This window comes from Stegodyphus dumicola, chromosome 1 (assembly GCF_044657685.1).
Source record: "Stegodyphus dumicola isolate Sdum_Otavi_A_Nest chromosome 1, ASM4465768v1".
NCBI lineage: Eukaryota > Metazoa > Arthropoda > Arachnida > Araneae > Eresidae > Stegodyphus > Stegodyphus dumicola.
The window spans coordinates 148,828,834-148,853,935 of record NC_140768.1 but is presented as its reverse complement, the minus strand read 5'-3'; the positions used below and the strand labels follow the sequence as shown (position 1 = coordinate 148,853,935).

The window sequence follows — 25,102 nt, the reverse complement described above, 5'->3', positions numbered from 1 at the left end:
CAAATAGGTAAGCCATTAAGAGGTCTAAGACAGCGTGATTTGAATGCTCTCCCAGTAATGTTACCACTTGAAATTTCAAGTCACAACTTTGCAACTACACAAATTTTAAATTACAACACTTTGCTTCCTATTTAATTCGAACTACTCTACATTCTGATAAAGGTTACAGAGAAGCTGTTACAGATTTTGAAAAAGTTTAATTTTCATATGTTTGGTATGTGATTTTATTGTTTCAAAACTTTTCTGTTGATGTTTTTCAACTGGAAACTAAATTTGCAGTTTTGAAGAAGTTTTTGCTGCTCTTTGAATTTATGTAGCATGTCACAGCATTTCAAAACTGTTGGGAACCAATTAAGCTGTTCAAATTTGGAGAGCTTGCCAAGTAATGTTGACTACTTTTTTTAATACTTTTCAGCAATGCACTGACTGATGCATTTTCAATTGCAGAAGGAATGTGGTCCTAACATTCTAAATGTGAACAATTTAAGGATTGGTAATTTTTTATTAAAAATTGCAGAAATTTTGAGGAAAATTAAAAAAAATACCAAGAAGTTTTCGTCAAAGATACCATAGTTTGCTTCATTAAATTCTAATTATTTTGAAAGTTTGCTGTAGCAGTATAAAACAACATTAAGTGTATAGGAAATTTGATGGGACCAAAAGATTTGTTTGTTATAGCTGGAGTTTCGTTGTAGCAGGGCTTAACTGTACTCATGCACTATTTGTTGTTACTAGAACGTGTTCAACCACGCTGCAAAACATGCAATAAATCTAACTTAGGTCAGGTAGAAATGTGGGAAAATGTGTTTAATTTTTATTTTAAATCCTTTGTTTCTGTTGCAAAAATGTAATGTACCTTTTATTGTATGGTCTAATATCCACTGTATGCTATAGAATCCCTTCCTTTCAAATTGGCGAATGCTTGAATATAACAGTTGTAATTCAATTAAGTATTACTGATAGACCTCTTCAGAAGTTGGCATATCTAAACATGACAAAGAAGCTGCAGAAAGGAAGTAATAAAAAAGTAACATATTACCTAAAATAACTAATTCAACATTTAGATTTAGAAGCATAAGTTAAAATTCATTCAGATTTTCAAAATTTTTTCATTTATAATTTTAGTTTTTTGATAAGGATATTTATTACAACTTTGGAAGTGTTTCTTTGGTATTTAAAATCAGTAAAAAACTGGAATTAAGGCCTTGCTGAAGAGAATCTCAGTCATCAAATGATTATAAAATTTTGAAGAAGAATCAGTTTTTCTTAGGATTTTTAATATTTGTTTATATAAAAACTATGAAAAAATAGCTTTAGCAGTGCATCCCAAACTGAAATGGTTATGTTTTATACCAGGGATGGACAAAATTCAAGACAGTATGAGCCATATAGCAGATTTCATGAACATTTGAGAGTGCAAGTCAAAATTTGTATAGTTTCCAAAAAAAAAAAAAAAAAAAAAAAAAAAGTTTGAAGCTAAAGAAACAACTTTTAAGTAAATGAATGAGAATTTTCTATTTTATATGTGATTAATATGATTACATATGTATGGTCACACTGAAATTTTTTGGATACGCGTAGACGATAAGTGGCAGAAAAAAATTAACGGTTGGATTTGAAAATGTGAACTACTTTAGCTTAGCAAGTGATTTTTTTATTGGCCTACTGCAAGTAAGTTAGCATAGAATAAATTTTCAGCAGAAGGTAAACTAGAGTTGACGCAAGAACATTATTGCACTATGATTTGAAAATAAGATTAAATCGGGAGGAATGCATTCAAATCTATAATTGGCATTTTGAAATGAAGGTCCATTTCATGCTACTGTATTCAGATGGTTTACAGAATTTAACAAACGTCACAACTCTGTTCAAGATGAAGAACACACAGGAAGGCCATTGTCAGCTGCAATCCGAGGTAATGTGTCTGTCATACGGAAAATGTTAATCAATGATAATCGTTGTGCCTACCAAATGATACAGAAAGAACTTAACATTGGGTCTGCTACCATACATAAAATTATTTATGAAGAATTGTATATGAACCCTTAAATTACTTAAAGATGGTGGCCACCACATTATTTCTAAAATCTTAACTGGTGATGAAACATACATACCATTTTTTGACATTCTAACACGTCAAGAAAGTAAAGTATGGGTCTTTGAAAGTGATCCCATGCCCACAATGGTGAAAAGACAATGTGCCATGAAAAAATAATGTATGCCGTTTTCTTCAGAAGTACAGGTCTGGTCAAAGCCATCAAGCTGGAAGGATAAAAGACAGTCACAGCTAACTGGGAATGACAGAAGACAGTCACTCTAACTGGTACACCACTAAGTGTCTTCCAGAAATTTTTCAAGAAATGAATTTAGAGGACTCATGATACAGCATGACATTGCATCTTCTCATTCAGCAGGATTAACAGTCGAGCTTCTTGAACAAAAACAAGTGATAGAACATCCATTCTGTTCACCCTATATTTAGCTATGTGTAATTTCAGGCTATTTTTTATGCTTGCATGGATGTCGTTTTCATTAAAAAAATTAGATTGTTGAGGCTATAAATGCTTTTTTTTTTCTTTAATCAATTCCAAGAAATGAATAGCTTGAGGCATTTAATCTTTGGAAATTTTGCCTACAGAAGGGCACTAATGTTGGAGGAGACTATTTAGAACACCTAAAATTTAGTAAGTACAGCTTAAAAACCTATGTGTATCTAAAAAATTTCAGAGTGACCCTCATATAAAATGAATAAATTAATCTTATATCTTCTGCTTTGTGTTTAGAAAAGTCCCTAGAAAATATAAATTTTTAACTATTGCACTATGCAACTAAGTAGGTAGTAAGACTTCAGGTAGAAAAACAAAACATTTTCCTCTGATTTCCTTATCCCCCTCCATTTATAATTATTATTGGCTTTAGTAGAGGTTTTGCTAATGTATTGGTTTTAGTAGAGCTAAACAGAAATCAGAAGAATATGTGTTGGTCTACAGTTATCTGAAAACGACTTTATTAGAAGGAATTATAAATAATTATTGTGTGTTCCCCCCTTTTTTTACTTCATAAGCAGTCTTTAAGAAGAATAAATTAAGTGATACAAGTCGATGCACATTGAAGAGAAACTGTTATTCAAGAAAAGCAAAGTATTTAAAAATAAGCTATTAACTTTTTTTAGGCTTTTGCACAAAAATTAATTTTGTTCCTCCACACAATTAACATGAGGGTCAACATACCGAGATCAAATCTAGCTTAAAGTAATTGAATTAATTCATTAAATGAGAAATGGATTATAAGTTACATTTTGTTTTATTTAAGGCTGGTACTTTTGAATCCTCAGATCACAGGAATCTTCAGAAAGATTTTAAATTCCAAACATCGAATCTTGAGGCTTTTTTCATCATTTGAATCCTAACCTGAGAAATCTTTAAACATTTTAACTTAAATCTTGGAATGACTAATTTTATTGATGCCTAGTATAGAATTCACTAAAAATAAGAACATAATTGCAATTTCAGGAGTATTCGAATCATCACTATCAACTGAATTCTATACTATTTCATCGTGGCATTAATTTTTAAGTAATCAGTACACTGCATAATTAAAATTTCTTGAAATCTTCTTGGTTGGTTTTTGAAACTATGTCTGAAATCAGTCCAATAATTCTGGACATAGATAACCTGTTGCTAATAAATCAACAGTTCATGCCGAGATGTTGTAAATACTTTGTTGGGCACACATTCCAACTGTCTGCCAGCCATGACTGATGAATGAATTTTGAACTCTTTTACATATACAAGGTAAATAAAAAACTAAAGGGAAAGAAAGAAAACATACGTATGACTACTATAATGAATTTATTAAAAAAATATAGATAAATTATGAACGTTTTAATTCTTAAAATTTCTATTGACATGCAGAGATGTTTGATGTGGAGGTCTTATGTGACACAGCAGACGTCTACATAATAGTTTATTTTCTGAGTTCTTTGCCAAGCAGGTATACAGATCTATCCTACTTTAACTGTTAACTATTAGAATCATAAAGGTGGTCAAATGACTTACTGTCTCATCTTAAATCTCTAAGTAATTGAGAAGAAAGCTTGAAATAAAAAATTTTCTTATTGACTTGTCAGCTTAATTGTTACACAACCTGTGTACAGAAAATAAATCTGAAATGGAGACAGTAGACATATGAGGGTATTGTGACTTCAGCAAAAGAACGACCAGAGTTGAAAACTAGAAACTTATTTATGGCACTAAACTCCAACAAAATTTTACATTAATTGTATGAAATTAGTAGTAATCAGGCAGTGGATCATAGTAGAACTTTTTGTTGGGCTACTAAACTTTCGTGAAGTCAGACATAAATGATAATTGAAGATTAGAAAGACCAAAAATATCAACAGATTAAAGAATGTGATGCTGGTATCAGAACCAGGACAACTGGTGCAGGTCACTGAATTAAAGGGTGAAAATGTTTAAAAATACCGAGTAGCAGAAAGTTGGCTCTAACCTAGTTAGATGTTTTCATTTAGCTAGAAAGACAATCATTAACCAATATACCAAAAAATATCATAAGCTAAAGTAATTTTTCCATCATTAATATGCCATGCTTTGACTGAAGCTTTGCTGAAAAGAGAAGTTTGTGTTCAATTGATCCCTCATTGCTTAATGCAGCACTATTGATATGAAGATTTAATGATGAAGGAAAAAGACTTCTGTCTTAAAACAGCAATTGATAAAACATGAACTAACATTTTGACCAGAATTGAAATCATCGTCAATGCAGTGGGTCACCCCATTGAAGCCAAACAGGATGCTCTACTATTGCTGAAATGAATTATGATCTCTGCATAGAATTACAAAGAAATTATAGTGAAAAATAAAGAGTTTCATATGGAAAAAGTGTTCATTGCAGCATAATACTGTGAGTGATTTCAAAAACTGTGAAGCAATGGAGAATTAATTTTGAAGGACACTCACAGCTGAGAAAATTAAGACTAGTCTCCTAATCAAGTATGATAGGGATAGTTCACCTCACCAATCAAAAAATCATCAAATTGAAAGAGCCTTGCATGGACAGTGATTTTTCAGCTTTACTCATGCCATTCAAGGACTGAATAAAAGTAATGCACTATTACGAATAGCAAATCTTCCAAGACATTGAATCACAAATCTGAAGAATGGTATCACACAGAAGGAATGTAAGTAGAAAGTGCTTGATATAAAATTAACTTGAGAGAATGTTAATATTATTGAGCCTCTTTTAGATTAACTTTGTATATTTTGACCTATCCTGATGGCCATTGTCTGCTGTAGAAATAATAAGACCATTATACTAGTTTTCAGAAATTGAAATTTTCTGTTACTCTGGCAAAAAGCCTGTCATGGACAATTTGAAATAGATAAATTATTGCACAGTAAATATAATTTAGGAAATTAAATTAGCAATTAAAGAAATGTGCCATTGCATGATTTCTATTTCAAAAATAAAACTGCTATTGATTGCAAACAAGTCGCGTTTCAGGAGGCAAAGTGCTGCGAATAGCTTCCAAGCTGCAGTTTGACCATGTCTGTTTTATACTGATATCATCATTTTGAAAAATTGCCTAATACAGACAAAGGAATTTGTTCCTTTTTCCTTTTTCATTTTATATTTCCATAGGAAATCAAAAAACTACATTTGATAGGACAAGCAATTCTATCTTTTAAGGTAGAAAAATTTGCCAGAGAAAGCATGGCTGTCTATGTACATGTTTTATAAAGTAGGGCTGCCTTACAAGCTATTGAATAAAGTGAAGTTCTGACTTCTGAGAAAATATGTGAATGCCACTTTCTCCTTGAGCAGAGGAAAATGGAGGGGAAAACCATTTTGTTTCCAGTCGATTCTTGCTCACTGCAATATTGATGGAAATAACCAGGCTGATGAACTAGCAAATAAAATAATGAGGATAATGTGTCTTTTTTTTTTTTTTTTTTCTCTTTTCTTTTTGAATGCTTAGAACTTAAATAGAGTAAACTCTGCTTATACACTGTTTAGTAAATTTAAAGAATATTGATAGAAATAAAATTAACTGTTATATATATTGAAAAAGATTAAAATCAATTTTTATAAAAGCATTATTTAGCATAATTAGAATGCTTGCCAATTGATTACTGTCAAAACATTGAATTCAAAGTCAAATTAATGGAAATTTTAAAATGATCTCTTTTTTGCAGCAGATCTTTCTTCAGTGTGGTCATCTTTCGTAGAAATGTAAACCTCACATCTTGGTTTTATAAAATTTACCAAACTGTTGATGAAGTGTAGTGGAATTGCTCACCACTCAAATTGAAAATCATACTTCAGATGAAAGTTTCGAAGAGGATTGCAGTTTGTCATTCATAGTTCATTGCAGTTCATCAACTTAAGGCATCCCACACATGCTCAATCAGGTTCAAGTCTGTGAAAAAAGCATTTCAATCCATTTGAGCGATGTCTTCTGTTTTCAAATCTGACAACAGAGATGTTTGATGTAGATGAATATCATCATCCATTAGTAAAAAACAGCTAACAGATCCATAAATATCCCTGCATGCAGTTCCAAGACATTGTCCACATATCTGTGACCAGTTACAAGAGCCATTGTAAAAGTGATGCAGATATTTTTTATGATTCCATTTCAAACAATGAAGGGATGTGCAATCAGAATGTTTCATGATAAAAGGAAGGCAAGTTGCATGTTCCTTACTCCTATCTGGACTTGTCATGAAGAAGTATAGAGTTCCTTTCCTTTTGACTCTCTTTAACATGACATTATCACTTTAAATGGGCCTCTTTGGAAGGTGAGAGTGAGTGGGACCAAGTCTGTTGATTTCTTTCCTAATATCCAATCTTGTAAAATGTTTGTGCAGTAGTAGAACAGCAGATTCAAGTTCCTTTGACAGCCTGAAGGTCTAAAACCGATATTTTTTGTAGTTGTTTCACTATTTCTTCAAGCCAACAATGACAGCACATTATAAACAAATTAAACACCACATTGCCAGTCACTTTATTAATATATTTCATGCACTAACTTGCGCACAGAAGTCCATTTATGCATTCATTTGCACATAATTAACATAAATAGGGGAAATATTGAGGCTGTAGGAGTCTAATAAGATTTTCTTTTTGTTTCGTGTTTTATGTATTCTTACTTGTAAAACATTTGCCATGTGCTCATGCCATTGAAAATAATAAAATAATCTGAATATAAATCTATCTTGACTTTTTAATTTTTTTAGGAGCAGGAGGGCATCATTGAAATATCTTAATTCGTGAAACTTTTTTCAGACTATTAAACTTTTCATAGTTTTGTTGTTCAAAGGAATTTTCATTACTATGGGTGTTAATCTGAAAGCATCTGTCAAATTTGGTTTCACAATTTTTTTTAAAACTGCTATTACAATTTATTAAAATGTTTAATGTCTAATGTTTTACAAGTAAATACTTTTTATTGCTTTTACATAATTGTATAAAAATTTCCATTTTCATTTATATATTTCTGTGTTTAATTTATTTATTTATTTATTTATCAGTCAGTTTTAGTGCAGTTAAGTCCGCAAGAATGTCTTCTGCCTGTGGTTGCTTCAAATATGAAGACTGAAAATTCTGCAAGACTTACTCTTGAAAAAATTTTGAAAGCACATAATATTGCCATCACAGAAATTAAACCTGGTAAAGAAATATATATGTCAGTTATTCAAAATAAATTTTAATGTTGCATTGTTGGTATGATTTTTCGTATCAAATACACCAAATAACATGTTATCTTAATAAGATTAAGATAACATGTTATTTGGTGTATTTGATAATTTAAGATAAGTTATTTGGTGTATTTGATAATTTAAGATAACATGTTATTTGGTGTATTTGATAATTCAGGATTATTGAAATCTTAAACTTGCTGAATTATCATACTTTTACTGTAGTTTGATCCATTCTTTGATCTAGAAATTAGATTGTAGCCAGTTGTAAGACTTCTGATTTGGCAATGTGATTAGGTAACTTTGCTTAAACACTATATTGTAAACCTTTGCAGCATGTAGCATCAAATGTTTTTTTTTAGTATGAATAAAAAGTTGTTTTTAGTTGGAACTATGAATTAAATTTGATGTTAAGATGGTTGAACTTTCAAATCAGTGTTTAGTGTAACCTAAAGCTTTCTGATTGTAAAAATAATAATACAAATTTAACTGTGATAAATGAATGATGATGTAGCTAGTATTTTGACTCCGCAATTTTAACATCAGGATTTGCAGTATTATGTAGTGTATATATTATAAAATGTGAAATTAATTATATTTTAGGTGATTTCTTGTTTGGTGATTTGACGCAGGACTTAAAACGCTTGCTTCAGGACACTGATTTTAACTACTTAATTTTAGGTCAGTGCTTTTCTTTAATATGATTTATATTCTTATAATGTTTAAGAAAAGAAGTTCTTTCAATGAGCAGTGGTAAGTGTGTTTTAATTTTAGCCTAAGAAATGATGCATAAAAATTGTACAAATTTTGGCTTTGGTTACAGATAGTTCATTCTTTCACTTTTTAATTGAACAACACCTGTATCTACTAATTTTGCTCTTAATGTGTAGAAATAATAAATAATACAAAATTCTAAAATACAGGTATGCAACATCAGTCGTGTATACGTATGCAACAATTTTGAACTAATTTATATTCATAAATAAGGTACGTTCTGTAAACTTAAAATCATGCATAAAGTTCTTACAAAAACCAGACATTAAAGCTAGTTAAATTGTTTTCTTATTATGTATTAATTATATTCAGTAGATAACAAATATACACTGCTCAACACTGAAAATGCAACACCAAGAAGGAGTGGTCAGAAATTTATGCAAAATTTAGAGTAGACGCACATCACTGAGTTATGCGAATGATGTGAAATGCGCAGCTCTCCGACGCACGTGAAGTAAGATATAAGGGAAGGAACGTGCAGAATGGGCAATACTTATGTCGTTATTTCTGCCAGACGAGTTATCGAAGAAAGTTGGTTTTTGTCCCAGAGGATACGTGTAATAGGAGAGAATGCCAGACCGCTGTCAACAAAGACACTTCCAGCAGATAGACGATTTTATGGTGATCGGCCTGAGAAGGGCGGGTTGGTCCTTACATCAAATCGCAGCTGATACCCATATGGATGCGAGCACGGTGCGTTGGCTATGGCGAACATGGTCGGAACAAGGAAATGTGGGAAGGAGGGGTGCAGGTGCAGCCAGAGTGACGTCAGCATGTGTGGATCGACGCATCTGCCGACAAGCTATGGCAGTCCTGCAAATCACTTGTACCGTGATTCTGCAGCATGTGCAAGATACCCTGGATGTTCCTGTGTCGACCAGAACCATTTCCTGTAGATTGGTTGAACGTGGCCTGCACTCACGGCGTTCGTTAAGACTGCCATTGACCCCACAGCATAGACGCCAGCGTTTAGAATGGTGCTGGACTGGAGCGATGTGGATGGCAGAATGGCGAAACTTCATGTTTTCAGATGAGTCTCGTTTCTGTTTATCCATTGACAGTCGCCGCATACATGTGTGGCATCGACGTGAAAACAGATCTAATCTGGCAGTAACTGTGTAACGCCCCACCGCACGACAACAATTCATAATGGTTTGGGGCGCTAATGCCTACGATTCCAGGTGACCTCTAGTTCATATTCAGAGCACTATGACCACACAACAATACTTGGATAATGCACTGTGGCCGGTGGCAGTCCCCTACCTTCAGGAGCTGCCTAATGCAGTTTTTCAGCAGGATAATGCCCGACCACACAGCAGGTCATTCCTGACCTGTCACCAATCGAACATGTGTGGGATGTGATTGGATGCTGTTTGCAGACTCTGCCCCTGCCTCGTTCAGAAGACCAACTGTGGCAAATGGTTGAAAGGGAATGGAGAGCCATCCGTCAGGACACCATCCACACTCTTATTGACTCTATGCCTAGATGTGTTTCTTCGTGCATCGCTGTCCGCGGGAGTCCTACATCCTACTGAGCCGATGCCATTCTCGCTTTGTATTCTGACTATCATTTTGAAATAAAGATCACTTATTGCTGCTTGCTGTCTCTTTTTTCCAAATTTCATCACTTTCTGACCACTCCTTCTTGGTGTTGCATTTTCAATGTCGAGCAGTGTATATATATCTTTTGTAATTTAGCATATTAACATATAACTTTATGGATATATGAGTTCAAAGGAAAAGATACATATTGAATTTGTTACATTACATGTACTTGCTTTCTATTTGAGAGCCACAGTTTTTGTGTGTGTAAAATTATTTTCATTATAAAGAATTTTCTGGCCAAACAACGGTTTGTTTTTACTCTTTTAAGAAAAATTAACATTTTTTTTTACTTCTTTGTTATAGCAACCCCCAACCATATTTGGCAATTTTAGATTTGCACTAACATCCCAGCTATAATTTTGCCAAGCTCGTGAAGTGCAAATATGAAAATAAACAATACAATATATAATAATAACAATAATACTCACAAGTCATTTCCTAAGAAAATTTTTAAGAATCCTTATCCTTATTATTAAACAATAGTTTTATTGCATATAATTGTTCCAATCAACTGCAGCACTTTCACACATATTAAGCTGTCTCTTAAACCATTTCATGAATCTAAACTCCTCTTCCCAAGAATACATAAATCTAATAGCAGGCATGAACCATAATCTGGAACCACTGAACCACCATTGCACCTCCAAATGGTTTTGTCGTTAACATCATGCCGTGACCAATTTCACACTTATTTGTTAGGTAAAAGACCTCTTTCTTGAGAAAATTATATGCCATCCACCTCATTACTAATGTCATATTCCCACACAATTTGAAAACCTCATAATAATGAATAATATAAGATTGTGCAGCGAGAGCAAAAATGCAACACGTCGCTGGTATATGATTACATGGCCAGGTATAAGAACACTCAACTAGTGCTAATATATGATCACATGATGAGGTATAAGAACACATAACCAGATTTTGGTGAGATATCTCGATTGATTGGCAATTCAATTTTAGGGGCCGGTGTAATAAAGAAGTACCTATTTTTTTTTTTAAATGCCTCCGTTTCTGAATGTTTAATCTTTCTAAAACAAAAAGCATTTTCACATTTCTTTATATTTATAGAGTATACTTGAAATCTTCTATATATTTATTTAAATATTCTGGTTAAAAGATTCGTATGGAAGTTTTCCATATTAGTATTGCATTAGAATAAATTCTGAGGAATTTTTGTATTAACTGTAATGTGATAAGTTCCAAATAGAAGTTATATATGATGATTTTATTTGTTGTATTACTAAAGTTTTAATTTCTTAGATTTTTCTTCGTTCATTTAGTATTGCATTAGAATAAACTCTGAGGAATTTTTGTATTAACTGTAATGTGATAAGTTCCAAATAGAAGTTATATGTGATGATTTTATTTGTTGTATTACTAAAGTTTTAATTTCTTAGATTTTAAAATTTAGTTATAGAGAAGTTCTTGTATAAATTATAATTTACTATTAGGAATGTCATGCACCTTATTTATGTCTTTTAGGTTTTCAAATCTTTTAATAGGATGTGACATGGATAGGGATGAGCAATGTCGTGTAGCAAATTCATTTAATTATTTAATTACTGGTTATCAAAATTTAATTTATTAATTATTCTAAATTTATGCTACACAACATGTATTTCTTTTTATTAATTATTTGTATGGGTTTGGTTTAATTTTAATTGGGATTTTGTTTTTTGGTACGAAAAATTGGTAACTTCTTTTCACACATTGCTTGCAAATGCGCTGAAACACACAATGAAATTGGGTAAATTTCCACGTAATAAACTAGGATTTCTTAATTTAAATTTAACTCCTAATATTTAATATCATTAGAAGCAGAAAAATTTGCTCTTTAATTTGAGATCTCTTCCATAATTCTATCTTGAACAGATTTTAAGTTATAGCAATTTAATTAACGAAAAACTTGTTTAGTCATTGTCTGAAAGGGGGGAAAGAAGTTTCGGAAAAAAGCTCACTTTATAACAGGGAATAATAGTTATCCATGCTTAAAATTTCTATAAGCTGAGTAGTAATGTAAGACCTGTCTGAAATAAAAGGAAGCTCTTAAATAGATTGTTAAAGTTAATTGAAATTTGTTAAGGTAATTAATTTTGGTATGGTTAATTGTTTTTCATGTCTCAGATAGCTTGAGAAAACCATTCCTTAATTTCATTGGCAAGATTTTGTTACTGTAAATTTTAATTTTGTTTACTCCTTGAGAACTTTTAAAGTTGTTTACCTTCTTAATAATAAATGATTTGTATGTGCAATATTTGTTCTGTAATAGTACTCCGGTGTGAAATATGCAAAAATTTAAACTCCTCTTGTAGATCAGTTGAAGTTGCCCTTCTTTTGAATGATTGATTTATGGGCTATAGGCTAGTAATTCTAGCAGTAAACCTGATATAGAAAATATCCTTTGAAACAAAATTTATGAAATTGATAAACTGGCATTTGAATGTATCAGAAAATGCTAAATGTAATAGAAAATGATGCCAGTGATGCAATGTTAGAGTATAGCTTATGTTGATTTTTCTCAGATTTTTCCTGAAAAATACTGATTCATTTAATTTTGTTGATTTTTATCACATTTACTACTTGAATTTTAACTATGCCTTTTGCAAAATAAATTAACATAGTTTCTTTTGATTTAATTATTTGTATGTTTTATTTTACCTTGCACTTGACTTTTCACCAGTACACCCTAAAATTTAAATTAGGAGTTGTTCGGTCAAAATACACAAAACAATGAATGATTCTTATAATATGAATTAGGTTGGTGGGGAGGAAAATTTAAATATTGTGTTCTTTAGTGCCTTTTCGTAAAAAAGGCACAGAACAGCAATCTGTGATCTCTTTCTTCCCTCCTTTTTTATTTATAGTGAGTTTATCTCTTGAAAAACACAATGTCTAGAGTTCCTTCCCCCTTCTTATTTTTTTATTTTCTCTTTTAAAATGTAGAATTAATATGATGTGGATGTGGAAAATTATGTAGTTATTAAAACTAAAAGTTTTCTTCAAGTTATATTTCCAAGTGATATTTGCATTACTGCATTACATTTATGCTATACAACTTGTTTTCACAGAAAGATAATTTAATAGCTCCCTTATATTTTTAAATCCAACTGATTTATGTAAAATCTTCCCATCCAATTTCATTCTAATTTAATATAAATCTTTACTTTCACAGATGAGCCAGAAAAGAGAGTGGCTTTGCATTCTGTTGCAGCAGTTATAAAATATTTGCAGGTAATATTTTAACTGTATTCTGTATATGATTAGACTTCTTTTATGCATGAATGTTATAATGATTAAATTTTTAACATTACATGATAACATTTTATTTCTGAAAATAAATTATACTGTAATAGAAAATTTATTTTTCAAGTAATGCAAGGGATTACAGTACTAGAAATCATGAGCAGGATGCCTAAGCTTTCATATACACATTAGTAACTAAAGTAGTGGTACATTTAGTAACATTAATTTTCCTAGTAAGATTATCAAAATGTGACACTGACATATAGTCAGTGACAGAATAGCAATGCTAGTGGTTGTAACAAATTATGTATTCTCTCTGATTTATGTCACTTAAGTATCATCATTCACCTCAAATTAAGTTATTATAAGTCCTTCATTAGTAGGTTATAGACAAATCTGCAAAAAGCTGTGAATACTACATATGAACATTATTTATTATTATTAGGCTTATTTTAATTAACACAGTTTTGCTTATATCAAAATCTGTCCTGCTGCTATTTCATCTGCTTCCACCAGAATATGTAAATAAAAGAAATTTTAAATAAAAATGAGAATCAGAGTTAAGGGAATAAAGATTTGGCATCTCTGGTGGCCTTAAAGCCACTCCTCTGGTTGTATCTGACATGAGCAGGAAGTCCCTGAGCTGATGATTCTGTTGCATACTAAGTTTAATTTGTAAATTTTAATAAATCAGGTATTAGGGTAGCATTCAGTTCGTTAATTGTAAATAAATGATTTTTCTGTTGTCTATTTTTATATTATGCATCTATATCAAATGCACTTTGCTATGTAATACAGCAAGGACGTCAAACTCGTGGCCCGCGGGCCGAATGCGGCCCACAACAAATATTTTAGTGGCCCGGCCAATATATCGACAAATAATAATATATAATAATAAAATAACATATCGACGAAGAAAAAAATGAAATGTTTACTGCTAAGTAATTAACGATAATTTATTCAGTGTTGTTAGATTACTCACAGTGAGCTGGCACACACACTACTTAAATTACAAATGCATGTGAGTAGCTTGCGTTCAGCTACCTTCGGCTTTTGGGGGACACGTGCACTCAGAACTTGTACGCATCCCCCGATAGCCGAATGTGGCCGAACTCATGGTCTCAGTTTTCCAATCATAGTTTTTTACGATATATTGATGCATGCATGTGCATGCTTTTTGCTTTATTATTAATTATTACTTAATTCATATTGCTACGGATTTCATAGTTATTTTATTTAGTTAGTTTTTTTATATAGAATTGTAATTAGATTTGCTTCATGTTGCCTTAGCAACGCAGACGATTTTTGAAAAGACAGCTGCGTTGGAAGGTTAAAAATAGAACAGCGCGTGCATTTAATACCTAATAAATAAATATCTCGTAATAGCTGTTGCCATCCACAAAAATCCAGATATTTATAGATGTTTCCAGTATATTCGAGAAATTAATTATAAAGCTTATAAAAGCCGAGAACAAACAACTCATCTCAGTAGTAGCTGTTCTAGCGAACTGTTTGTTTACTTAATGCTGTGATTGATATGTAGCGATTTCGCTGTGAGATAGAATTAGTTTCTCTGTTTTGAATTGATTTTTGCTAAACGTTTGACATTTTGTGATATTGTTAGAATATTTTTGAAGAAATATTTCAGCATTTTGATTTATCTCTTGTGGAAAGAATAGATTTTTGTTAACTTTTTAACGTTAAACGTGTTTATTCCAGCCCTTTGTATTCAGTATGTCTATATCAAAACCAAGTGGTAGTAAAATTAAACGAAAAATCGCTGACGAACATAGAATATTCCAAGTAAAACGGGAATTAGAATATTTTTGCTGTGAAATAAAAGATAAAATAAGCTGCTTGATATGTAATAATAATATTAATGTACCAAAGTTATATAATATTAAACGTCATTACGAACAACACAAATCGAAATATAACAATTACGAAGGATTAATGAGAGAAGAAAAGTTGAAAGAGCTCAAGATAGGAGTGAAAAAGCAACAGTCCATGTTTAGTAAAGTATTGCAAGAAAGTGAAGCGGCAGTACATGTAAGCTACGTCTTGTCCAAGTTGATAGCTAAACATTCGGAGCCTTTTACTGACGGTGATTTCATCAAGGAATGCCTAATGAAAGCTGGAGAAATTGTTTGTCCTGGAAATGTGAAGGCTTTTCAATCAATTTCATTGTCTCAAAATACAGTTGCGGAAAGAGTTACTGATTTAGCTGCGAATTTAAGTGATCAGATCAAAGCAAAATCATCTAGTTTCGAAAGTTTCTCCATTGCCTGTGACGAGAGCGCGGACATTACTGGCAAAGCTCAATTAGCAGTGTTTCTTCATTCTTGTGACAAGAATTTTAACATTTTTAAGGAATTACTGGAACTAATACCGATGCCTGGTACTACCACAGGAGAAGATATATTTACTTGTGTTTTTGGACTTCTGCAGAAATACAATCTACCTTTGGCAAAATTCAAATCTGTAGCTACAGATGGCGCTCCATCAATGACCGGGAAAAACAAGGGCTTCGTAGCATTACTAAGAAAAAAACCTTAGTGAAATTCACGGTTCAAACATTCATCATATGCATTGTATTATACATCAAGTTCTATCCACAAAAGTAATAAATATGGAGAATATTTTGTCATATATAAAAAAATTTATAAATTTTATAAGATCTCGAGGTTTAAATCAGTGTCAATTCACTGCTTTCTTAAGTGAGTTAGATAGTGAATATTCGGGTTTGTCCTACTATACCGAGGTACGTTGGTTATCTTGCTTCAAGATTCTCAAACAATTCTGGGATTTGAAAGAAGAAATATGTCAGTTTTTAAAAACGAAAAATCAAGACGTAAGTTTGTTTTACGATCCAATATGGATACAAGATTTATCTTTCTTGGTTGATATAACTAAACACTTAACTGATTTAAATTTATCGTTACAAGGAAAAGATCATGTCATTATGAACATGTTTGACATAATTAAAGCATTCAAATGTCAACTAGTTCTTTGAGAAAAACAACTTAAAAATGAAGATTTGATGCACTTCCCGACGTGCAGCACGAACAAATCATCAAGTTTAGGTGATACTTGTTCGTATCAAAAATACGCAGAAAAAATTTCAAATTTAACAACTGAATTTGAAACGAGGTTTAATGATTTTAGTTCCCTCGAAGACAAATTTTTTTTGTTTTCTTCGATTTTTCTCAATAAGTATTGACTCAGTACCCAGCCATATGCAAATGGAGGTGATCGAGATTCAATGCAACTCAAATGTGAAAGCAAAATTCATTGAAGTGGGCGTGCCTCAATTTTACAAATATTTACCAGCCAGGTTTGAAAATACTCGAAAATTCGCATATGAAATTATTTCCATGTTTGGTAGCACTTATCGGTGCGAGCAGTTATTTTCAGTCATGAAAGGTAATAAGTCTCCTATTACAAACCGTATTAATGATGCTCACCTTGGGTCAGCGTTGAAAGTTATCACTGCAAACAAACTTTCTCCCGAAATAGGAAAGATAATAGCAGAGAAGAGATGTCAAGTATCAGAACATATACATTAAATTTTTCTTGTTCTTTTCTATATATATATGTTTATTATTGTATTATTCGAAATAAATCTACGTTTCTATGAATATTGATTTTTTTTTTTTTTTTTTTTTTTTTTTTTTTTGCGGCCCACGTAAAGTTAAACCTTGTTTATTTGGCCCAAGTGTACCTATGAGTTTAACATCCCTGTAATACAGTAACTTTTTTTTTTTTTTTTTTTTCTCCACTTCATGGGAAGAATAGTATGGATGTCAAATAGACAGACATAGAATTTGTAAAATAATTTTGGTTAACACGTTTTGCTCTCATAAGGAACTGTGTAATTTTTTCCGAGCCTGTATGCCACAAATGGCCATAGTTCTCTGATGATCCCAATATTTGCTTGGAAATTTCTTGTCAAAAGTATAGTTAAGTACATTGTCTGGTGCTTTTAAGGCAACAATTAACCTTTAATAGTTGATAATGCTGTTTTTCCCTCTTATTTAAATTCATTGTAAATGTATGTCCTCCAAGTGCTACCTCACTGTGTTTCCTAACTGTTGTGAAGTTAGCCCTGATTACAGTCATCTTATATACAAACTCAGATTTAAAATTAACCAACTTTGTCTGCTTGTGGTGGGTTGACACTAAATTGAGGAATTACAATTAAAAGGGTGATTATTTTTCAACAATAACTTTTTACACGTGGACCTACCTTAAGAATTTACTACATCAAAATCATCTCAAACTTGAGACATGATATTTTCCCCTTTAGCTGACCACATTTAAGGGACATTTACCAACCTCTGAACAACAAGCAGAAATTTCAGCTGCGTCTGACAAATACTGGCTGTCTTTTAAATAGACTGATGTTAGTTCTTATGGTCTGCATGGTAGCTCTTAATTGCATAAGGAATGAACTTCAGTTAAACCTATGCTGGTTTTTAAACTTTCACGTGTTTTTAATTTATATAACTTTCTGAACTGAAGAAATGAATACATTTAGCTGAAATTGAAGAGTAGATAGTATTTAATCAAGCTTAATTATTAGCAAAATTGAAAATAATTATACATTGCAATGAATAACTATCACTCTGAAATACTTGGGCTTTCTCAAATGAAATGATAATAACATTTCTCTTTCCTAGTTACTTTATTGGTAGATTATAGACAGATCTGCCAAAAGTGGTGAATACTTAAGCATATGAACTTCAGGTATTATTATTATTATTATTAGGTTTATTTTAAATAACACATTTTTGCTTAGATCAAAATGTTTTCTGCGTACCTACTGTTTCATTTGCTTCCACCAGAATTTGTAAATAATAGGAGTTTTAAATAAAAATGAGACGCTAGACGTTTCGGTCAGTAACTGGCCATCCATGGAAAGGTAATTATGATAAGAAAGGGACATGTTATTTGATATTGTCCTGTAACTGATATCGATTTTCCATGTATGTACATATAATTTTTCAGAATATATGGAAAATTTAATTTTTAAGTTAGAAATAAACGTATGACCTTCTTTTTTTTATCAAATAATAGGTTTTGTATTTTTAAAATTTTTTTTAAAGTAACTGTTTTGTTTAATTCCTGACAGCTTTTATCTGATGAGCACAATTTTGATCAGTTCACTTTATCAGTTTTCAAATCAGAACTTTATGCAAAATTAGATGCACAAGCCATCAGTGGTCTTGCATTATTTCCTCAAAATACAAAAGGTATTTTTTTTTTCTGTTCAATAATTGCATTTTATTGTAATTACAGTACAAAATCCATAATTCGGACATCCATTATCCGAAATGATCTATAATCCAGACCTCAAAGCCACAAACTTAACGCATGCGCGTAAAACAATTACACATGCACTTTTAATGCGCGCATCTGCTATGCGTTTACCCATGCGTACTTTCGATAGTGAAGAAAGTGACAGAGAGGTTATTGAAAATGAAAACATTTCAAATAGTCAAGTTAGTCGGTATTGTTGACACAGCAATTACAGGACTTGAACAGTGGAACTTTGTAACTGAACAAGAAATTATGTCTGTTAACAGAATTAAAGAGAAAGTATTAGCACAAAAAATGAAGCAACTTAACTTACGTTGAAAGAAATGTTTAATAAAATAAACAAATAAATATTAAACTTTTTTTTTTGTATATTTTGATACCCTTTAGATAATAATTGCTCTTTATTTCATAAATTACGGTTTCATATTTTTAATTGTATAATTTCTGCATGCCATCTTACCAGATTTAAATTGATGGTCCATAATCCGGAAAAACCCCTAATCCAGAATCGCCAAAGTTCCGACGAGTCCGGATTACGGACTTTGTACTGTAATACATAAACATATTATTAGTAAGAGTTCTGAGTTTGAGCTTTATGAAAACTGAAATTTTCAAACAAACTTAAAAAAAGCTTAATAAGGGAGGGGGGGAGAAAAGAGTTGCTGTAAAAGTAAATTTCTAAGAAGTTTAATTCATTATTGTTTTCCTAATATTCAATATTTACACTCATTTAAATTATCTTGATAATCATAAGATTATTATTCAATGATTAGCAATTATGTGCAAGGTAAATTTTGCTGCTGCTTGTTAATTGAATAGAAAATGATTTGATGCAAAAGAGCAAGAAATGTTTTAAATTACCAAATATACATCACATTTCTTGCTCTTAAGCATCTTAAGTTAATCCTTAATTACTGCCTGTTTATCATAAAATTCTTTAAAAAATTTTATTTTTTTAAAATTCCTTTCCTTTATTATTCATAAAATTCTGAACCAGTTGGGTTATTTTCTGCATAGTTCTGCATATTAAATTTTATATGATTATTAAGTTTATTCTTGTATGTTAATTAATTTTATTTTCATCGTATTTAAGAGTACTTTGATGAATAAAAGATTTTCTTCTCTGTCAGGATTTTTGCTGTCTAGCCAAAGACTGTAAAGTTTAGAATACCTTATTAAATAGTAATGTACTTTACATCAGAATCATGTTATGCAATTAATAATAATGGAGACGGGCTTTCTAAGTGCTTAAATCTAGCTTTCATTCCTTAGTGTTACTTCAAAGCTATAAATTTGATTTACACATGTAATTTAAAACTTCACTGAATGATCCCAAATGCACAAGTAAAACTTTAATTTGACTTATTCTATCTCATCCCTTGGAAGTTTAAAAAAAAATTGCAGAGAATAGCTGAAATGTACAGTTCACTTGCATGTAATGTAAATTTTTCTTATCAACATCACAATATTCTAACCTAAAGAACTTAAATCAAATCTAACTTATCTTCTGGACTAAACATTGGTAATTTATTTCATTAAATCAATGACATTCTCTGAATATAAAATAAGAATGACGGCTGTTTACACAGCCAAACATATCTGTTACAACTCATGCAATTATGAATTTTTTCCTTCAGTTTATACTAAACTGCTTGATAATCAGGTCTGTGTAATTTTCTGCAGAGGGAGTTCATGACGAAATGAAGCATAAAGGAAAAGTGCAAATCAAAATTTTATCTGTTTGTTAAACACAAGTTCAATAACTTAAATCATACATTATAAAGAGAATTTTAGTTGATTTCAAGTTCTTTTAAAATGTTACTGTGTAGCAAGAAGAACCTTCTGGAAATTTCCAGTTTTTCCCCACTTCAAGGTTGGTAATTATGCAATGTTATTTTTTCCTTTTACTTAAATATAGTTTCTCACACACAAGCTTTAGTGTGCTTTAGTAAAACGTAAAATTACTGCATGTATTACAAAAAATATGAAGAAAAGAAAAGTGCTGCATAAATGTTGTGCAAAGTTTTAGAATAAATAACTGTTTATATAAGATCAGATTATTTAAGCTGTTATCACTTGATATTGATTTTCTGCATTTTAATGATTTGGGCTTTATAAGAAGGAATAACAAAATGTTTCCTAATTTATAATTAATGTTGGAAGTTTCTGGCCTTAAATTTTTTTATCTCCTCACTATTATTATCATTTTAAGTTTTTTTTTTTTTTTTTTTAATATTGATGCAGCAGAGACTTCCTATGTACAGTTATCTAAAAATTATGATGCAATGGGATCTATCAAGCTGTTTTTGCATTGTTTGTATTTTCTATGGGATTCTTCTTTAAATTTGCAACTTTTGATATATTGCTTGTATTACTAGCAGATATGATGACGTATATCAGTTATTGTGCCAAGCTGCTACACAAGTTGTCTTTTGCAAAATTTGTACAGCATATAATAATTATTTTACTTTTACAATAGATACATCAGAGTGATGCATTTTAAGATAATCAGTATTCTTTCTCTCTTCCCCCCCCCCAAATTAGCTCTATGCCTCAGTAGTGTTTAAAAGAAAAAATCACTTGCATTTAGTGTGTATTATAAAAATTCCTTGCTAAATTACGTATTATGGGTACTGAAGAGAATAATGTTATGTGTTTGGTTTACAAGTATTTGATATGAAGTACTTAAGATTATATATTTAAATTAAGTAGATTTACTTATAAATAATTATAATATTCATATAAAAATTGGGTTTATTATTATTATGCAAATCTCTGTGAAATATTTGCATCCTACCTCAGTCATGAAAGGAAACAAAGAACACTTCATGGACATGGATTTAATTGCTGACTTATTTTTCATATTGTGGCATCATGCAACTCTGCCAAATGAAAGTTTTCATTTTTAAAACTATATGAGATTCACTGAGAGAGATATAAGAGTAAAAGAATATTAAATTTTACCTTCTTCTTTCATAATAAGAATTGTGTTTTAGTAGATTTAAACTGAGGATGTAAAATCTGGAAGCTTCTGGAATTGCCAAATTCCTGATGGTTCTGGATTTTGAATTTGTACTCTAGTAACTAACATAAATAATTAGTTGTTTCTATTTAAGTCTATGTGGAATATATAGATTTTGTTTGACCTTTATATGTATAGTAACTATGTGAAGAAAAATGACATGTATTGCAACATGTGCTGTCAATCAACACTTGCTGAATTTAAGTGCATATAAACGTTTTTCTTTTAAATTGTTTATCTTCTGGAAATAAGAATATCTGTAGTTTTCTTAATTGTTCTGTAACTCAGTGGGTATCTGATAACTTTAATATTAGTATCGAACTGTTGAAAGTTGTACAAGCTTAGCATATTTGACTTAATTTTTGTTGTAAATATATATAACATGGAAAAATATCTTAAAAATATACAGCCTAATAATGAGGAGCATCTTAGCATAAATTCAAACCATTCTACATTAACATTCTAAGGACAATTTGAAAGACTATTTCTTCAAGAATAAGAAGAAAAAATAATAATCCTGTTTTGTAAATTTTGTGTGTAAAAATTCATAAAACAGGATTATTTTATATGTGTGATAATATGATTTAGTTCCTTGCCTGAAACTGATGAGAGATGAGTGTTTGACAAGGGAAGACATTATTTTGCAGTCATGAGTGGATTGAAAATTAGAAGGTCACTGAAAATATCAATTATGTAGCAGAAGATGCCGGGAACTTTTGAAGAACTACAAAATCACTTAATACAGTCAAAAGTCATTAATCCGGACTTGTCGGGACTTCGGCGATTCCGGATTATCGATTTTTCCGGATTATAGATCATCAGTTTAAATCTGGTAAGATGGCATGCAGAAATTATAAAATTAAAAATATGAAACCATAATTTATGAAATAAAGAACAATTATGATCTAAAGGGTATCAAAACTTACAAAAAAAAAAAAAAAAAAGCTTAACATTTATTTGTTTACTTTATTAAACATGTCTTTCAATGAAAGTTGTTTAAGTTGCTTCGTTTCATGTGATGATACTTTCTCTTTTATTCTGTTAAACAGACATAATCTTGTTTAGTTATAAAGTTCCGCTGTTCAAGTCCTATAATTGCTGTCGAGAATACCGACTAATTTATCAATCGAAATTGTTTTGTTTTCAATAACCTCTGTGACATTTTCTTCACTATCGAAAGCGAATTATAATGACGAGGAACTTGATTTAAATCATATCAAAGATGGAGTACATCGAGATGAAATACTTACATTTAGTAAGGAATTATAAGCCAAATAAAATAAAAACATCTGCCCTGAAGATAAGGATAGTGTTGACAGATCAACTTCCAATTCATTGCGCGCCGCAGTGTCCCCCCCCCCCTCCGCCGCAGAGCAACGTGAAATTTATAAACAGATTTCAGAATGGTCAGAGAAACGAAGGATATGCCTTTATCCATTTTTGCAGCAATCTCACTTTTTGTTTAATGGACTTCGAAACATACTATCGCTTTGTAGATCCTTTACATATTAGTAAATATATATTGGAAATTCTATTTGACATAATCGAAATTTTAAGATTACTTTTATAAAATTGCTCTAACAGTCTGCAAAAAATAATAAGCCGGATCCAATTCGAAGATTAAGAAACAATGCAATCTGCAACATTAACTGAATTAGATAATTTTAGCTTAGCTTATACCATCTGTTATACATTAAACGCACATGCGTAAACTTATTACGCGCACACGCATATTCGCAGCCGTAAAGGTCTTACGCATCTAGGCGACGCATGCGCAGAAAGTTTGTAGCTTTGAGGTCCGGATTATGGGTGTCCAAATTAACGACTTTTGACTGTATTCCAAACATATCTTTATTACTTGGTGCACTTCACAGTGGGACCAATCTGCATCCCATAATTTTGATGATGGTGCATTACATTTTTAATAAAAGCAGCCAAGCAAGAGATATCCTTCAGCTAGCAAGCATAGACAGAGGAAGTGTAGATGGATATCAACGTTACTTATACAGCGGTAATTATAGTAAAATTTTTCATTAATCTGATTGGCTAAAACCTATAGGCAATGCAGAAGTTGCAGTAAACGTAATGCAAAATTAGTTTTCAGATATGATGCAGTTTAGAGAAAGTTATTACTAGAGAGAAAGTACCCAAATTAAAAATGAGCAATTAAGAGGCTTTTTAAATTATAATTTTGATTCGCAAATTTTTTTATCTGATATATACATATATATAATTAAAAAGTAAATTCTTCAAGCCATAGCCTATAAGCTAAAGTGATACTTGTAGTTTTTTTCAAATATGTTTTGAGATAGCTTACACTTTATTCTACATACATATTAACTTTTAAATTTGAATCAACTTAAGCTGTCATCTTTTGCTATTTTTTTAATTAGTATTTCGTACATATTATATTTTTACATTTTGCATTACAATTGGATCTTTACTTTGTGTTTATACTTTTTTGCAAAGGAACCGAAGTGTCACTTTAAGCTCATAGGCTATAGCTTGAAGAATTTATTTTTTAATTTTATTTCAAGCTCAATGTGCAAAATTCTTGACCTCACAAGTCCTTTTAAGTTCAGTTAGTAGTATGCCTTTCTTACATTATATATATATATATAAGTTACACGATACGATTATGTACTATGAAGGACTCTGTTTTATTTTATTTTTTAATGTATGAAACAGATTTTCAGGAAAAAGATTTCCTTTTTGGCTATCTGAATTCTTGTTTCACTGGACCTGGAAAACGGCTTCTGGTGCAGTGGATTAAGCAGCCACTAATGGATAAGCGAAAATTAGGTATGCTGTTTAAAAATAAATGTTAAGGATTCTAGAAAAGTGCAGTGTATAGATCACATGTTTTGTAATTAGCATTTATATGAAATTTCTTATTACTTATATAGTTATTACTAAATAATTAAAACAAAATTGTAACTTGAAGACTTCAAATTACTATCTGATACCCCAAAAAAGCATCATTAAACATTTAAAAAAAAATGTAAGAAAGGGGAAATGTGTAGAATATTATAAAAGTTTTAAAAAATTATTCTATACCAGTTATGCAATATATTGTATTAGAAACTTTTTTAATTAATAACACAGTGGCAAATATTCATAAAAATAACCAATTTGATAAATTAAACATATTTTACTTTCTATCAATTAGATATGTTAAAATTAAAGATTTAACTTACTAAGAACATTTCATGACATTTAAATCATTATTTAATCAATAATTGAGCAGTTAAATTTGAAAGATAAAACTAAAAATCCTGTTCTTTTCTGAAAAGCGATAAACTAAGTTACATGCGGTAGCATAAGGAAAATAAATCAAAGGTCTTTTGTTTTGGGCAGGGGCAGGGCTTTGTTTTCCCATCAGTTTGTAAATCAGCAACAGATTGATTAAATTTGA

The 25,102-nt window shown here is 30.9% G+C and overlaps 1 protein-coding gene across 2 annotated transcripts in view; it reads left to right on the top strand.

Annotated features, from left to right (window-relative positions):
* Positions 1 to 25,102, top strand: part of spel1 (DNA mismatch repair protein spel1) — a 181,230-nt gene that overhangs the window by 64,500 nt on the left and 91,628 nt on the right. For both annotated transcript variants that reach the window (XM_085821872.1, XM_085821875.1), the window contains 5 exons: positions 7,554 to 7,692; positions 8,325 to 8,402; positions 13,276 to 13,334; positions 18,478 to 18,598; positions 24,376 to 24,489. In XM_085821872.1, the coding sequence (XP_085677998.1) occupies positions 7,554 to 7,692; positions 8,325 to 8,402; positions 13,276 to 13,334; positions 18,478 to 18,598; positions 24,376 to 24,489 (511 nt within the window). The remainder of the gene's footprint in view (positions 1 to 7,553; positions 7,693 to 8,324; positions 8,403 to 13,275; positions 13,335 to 18,477; positions 18,599 to 24,375; positions 24,490 to 25,102) is intronic.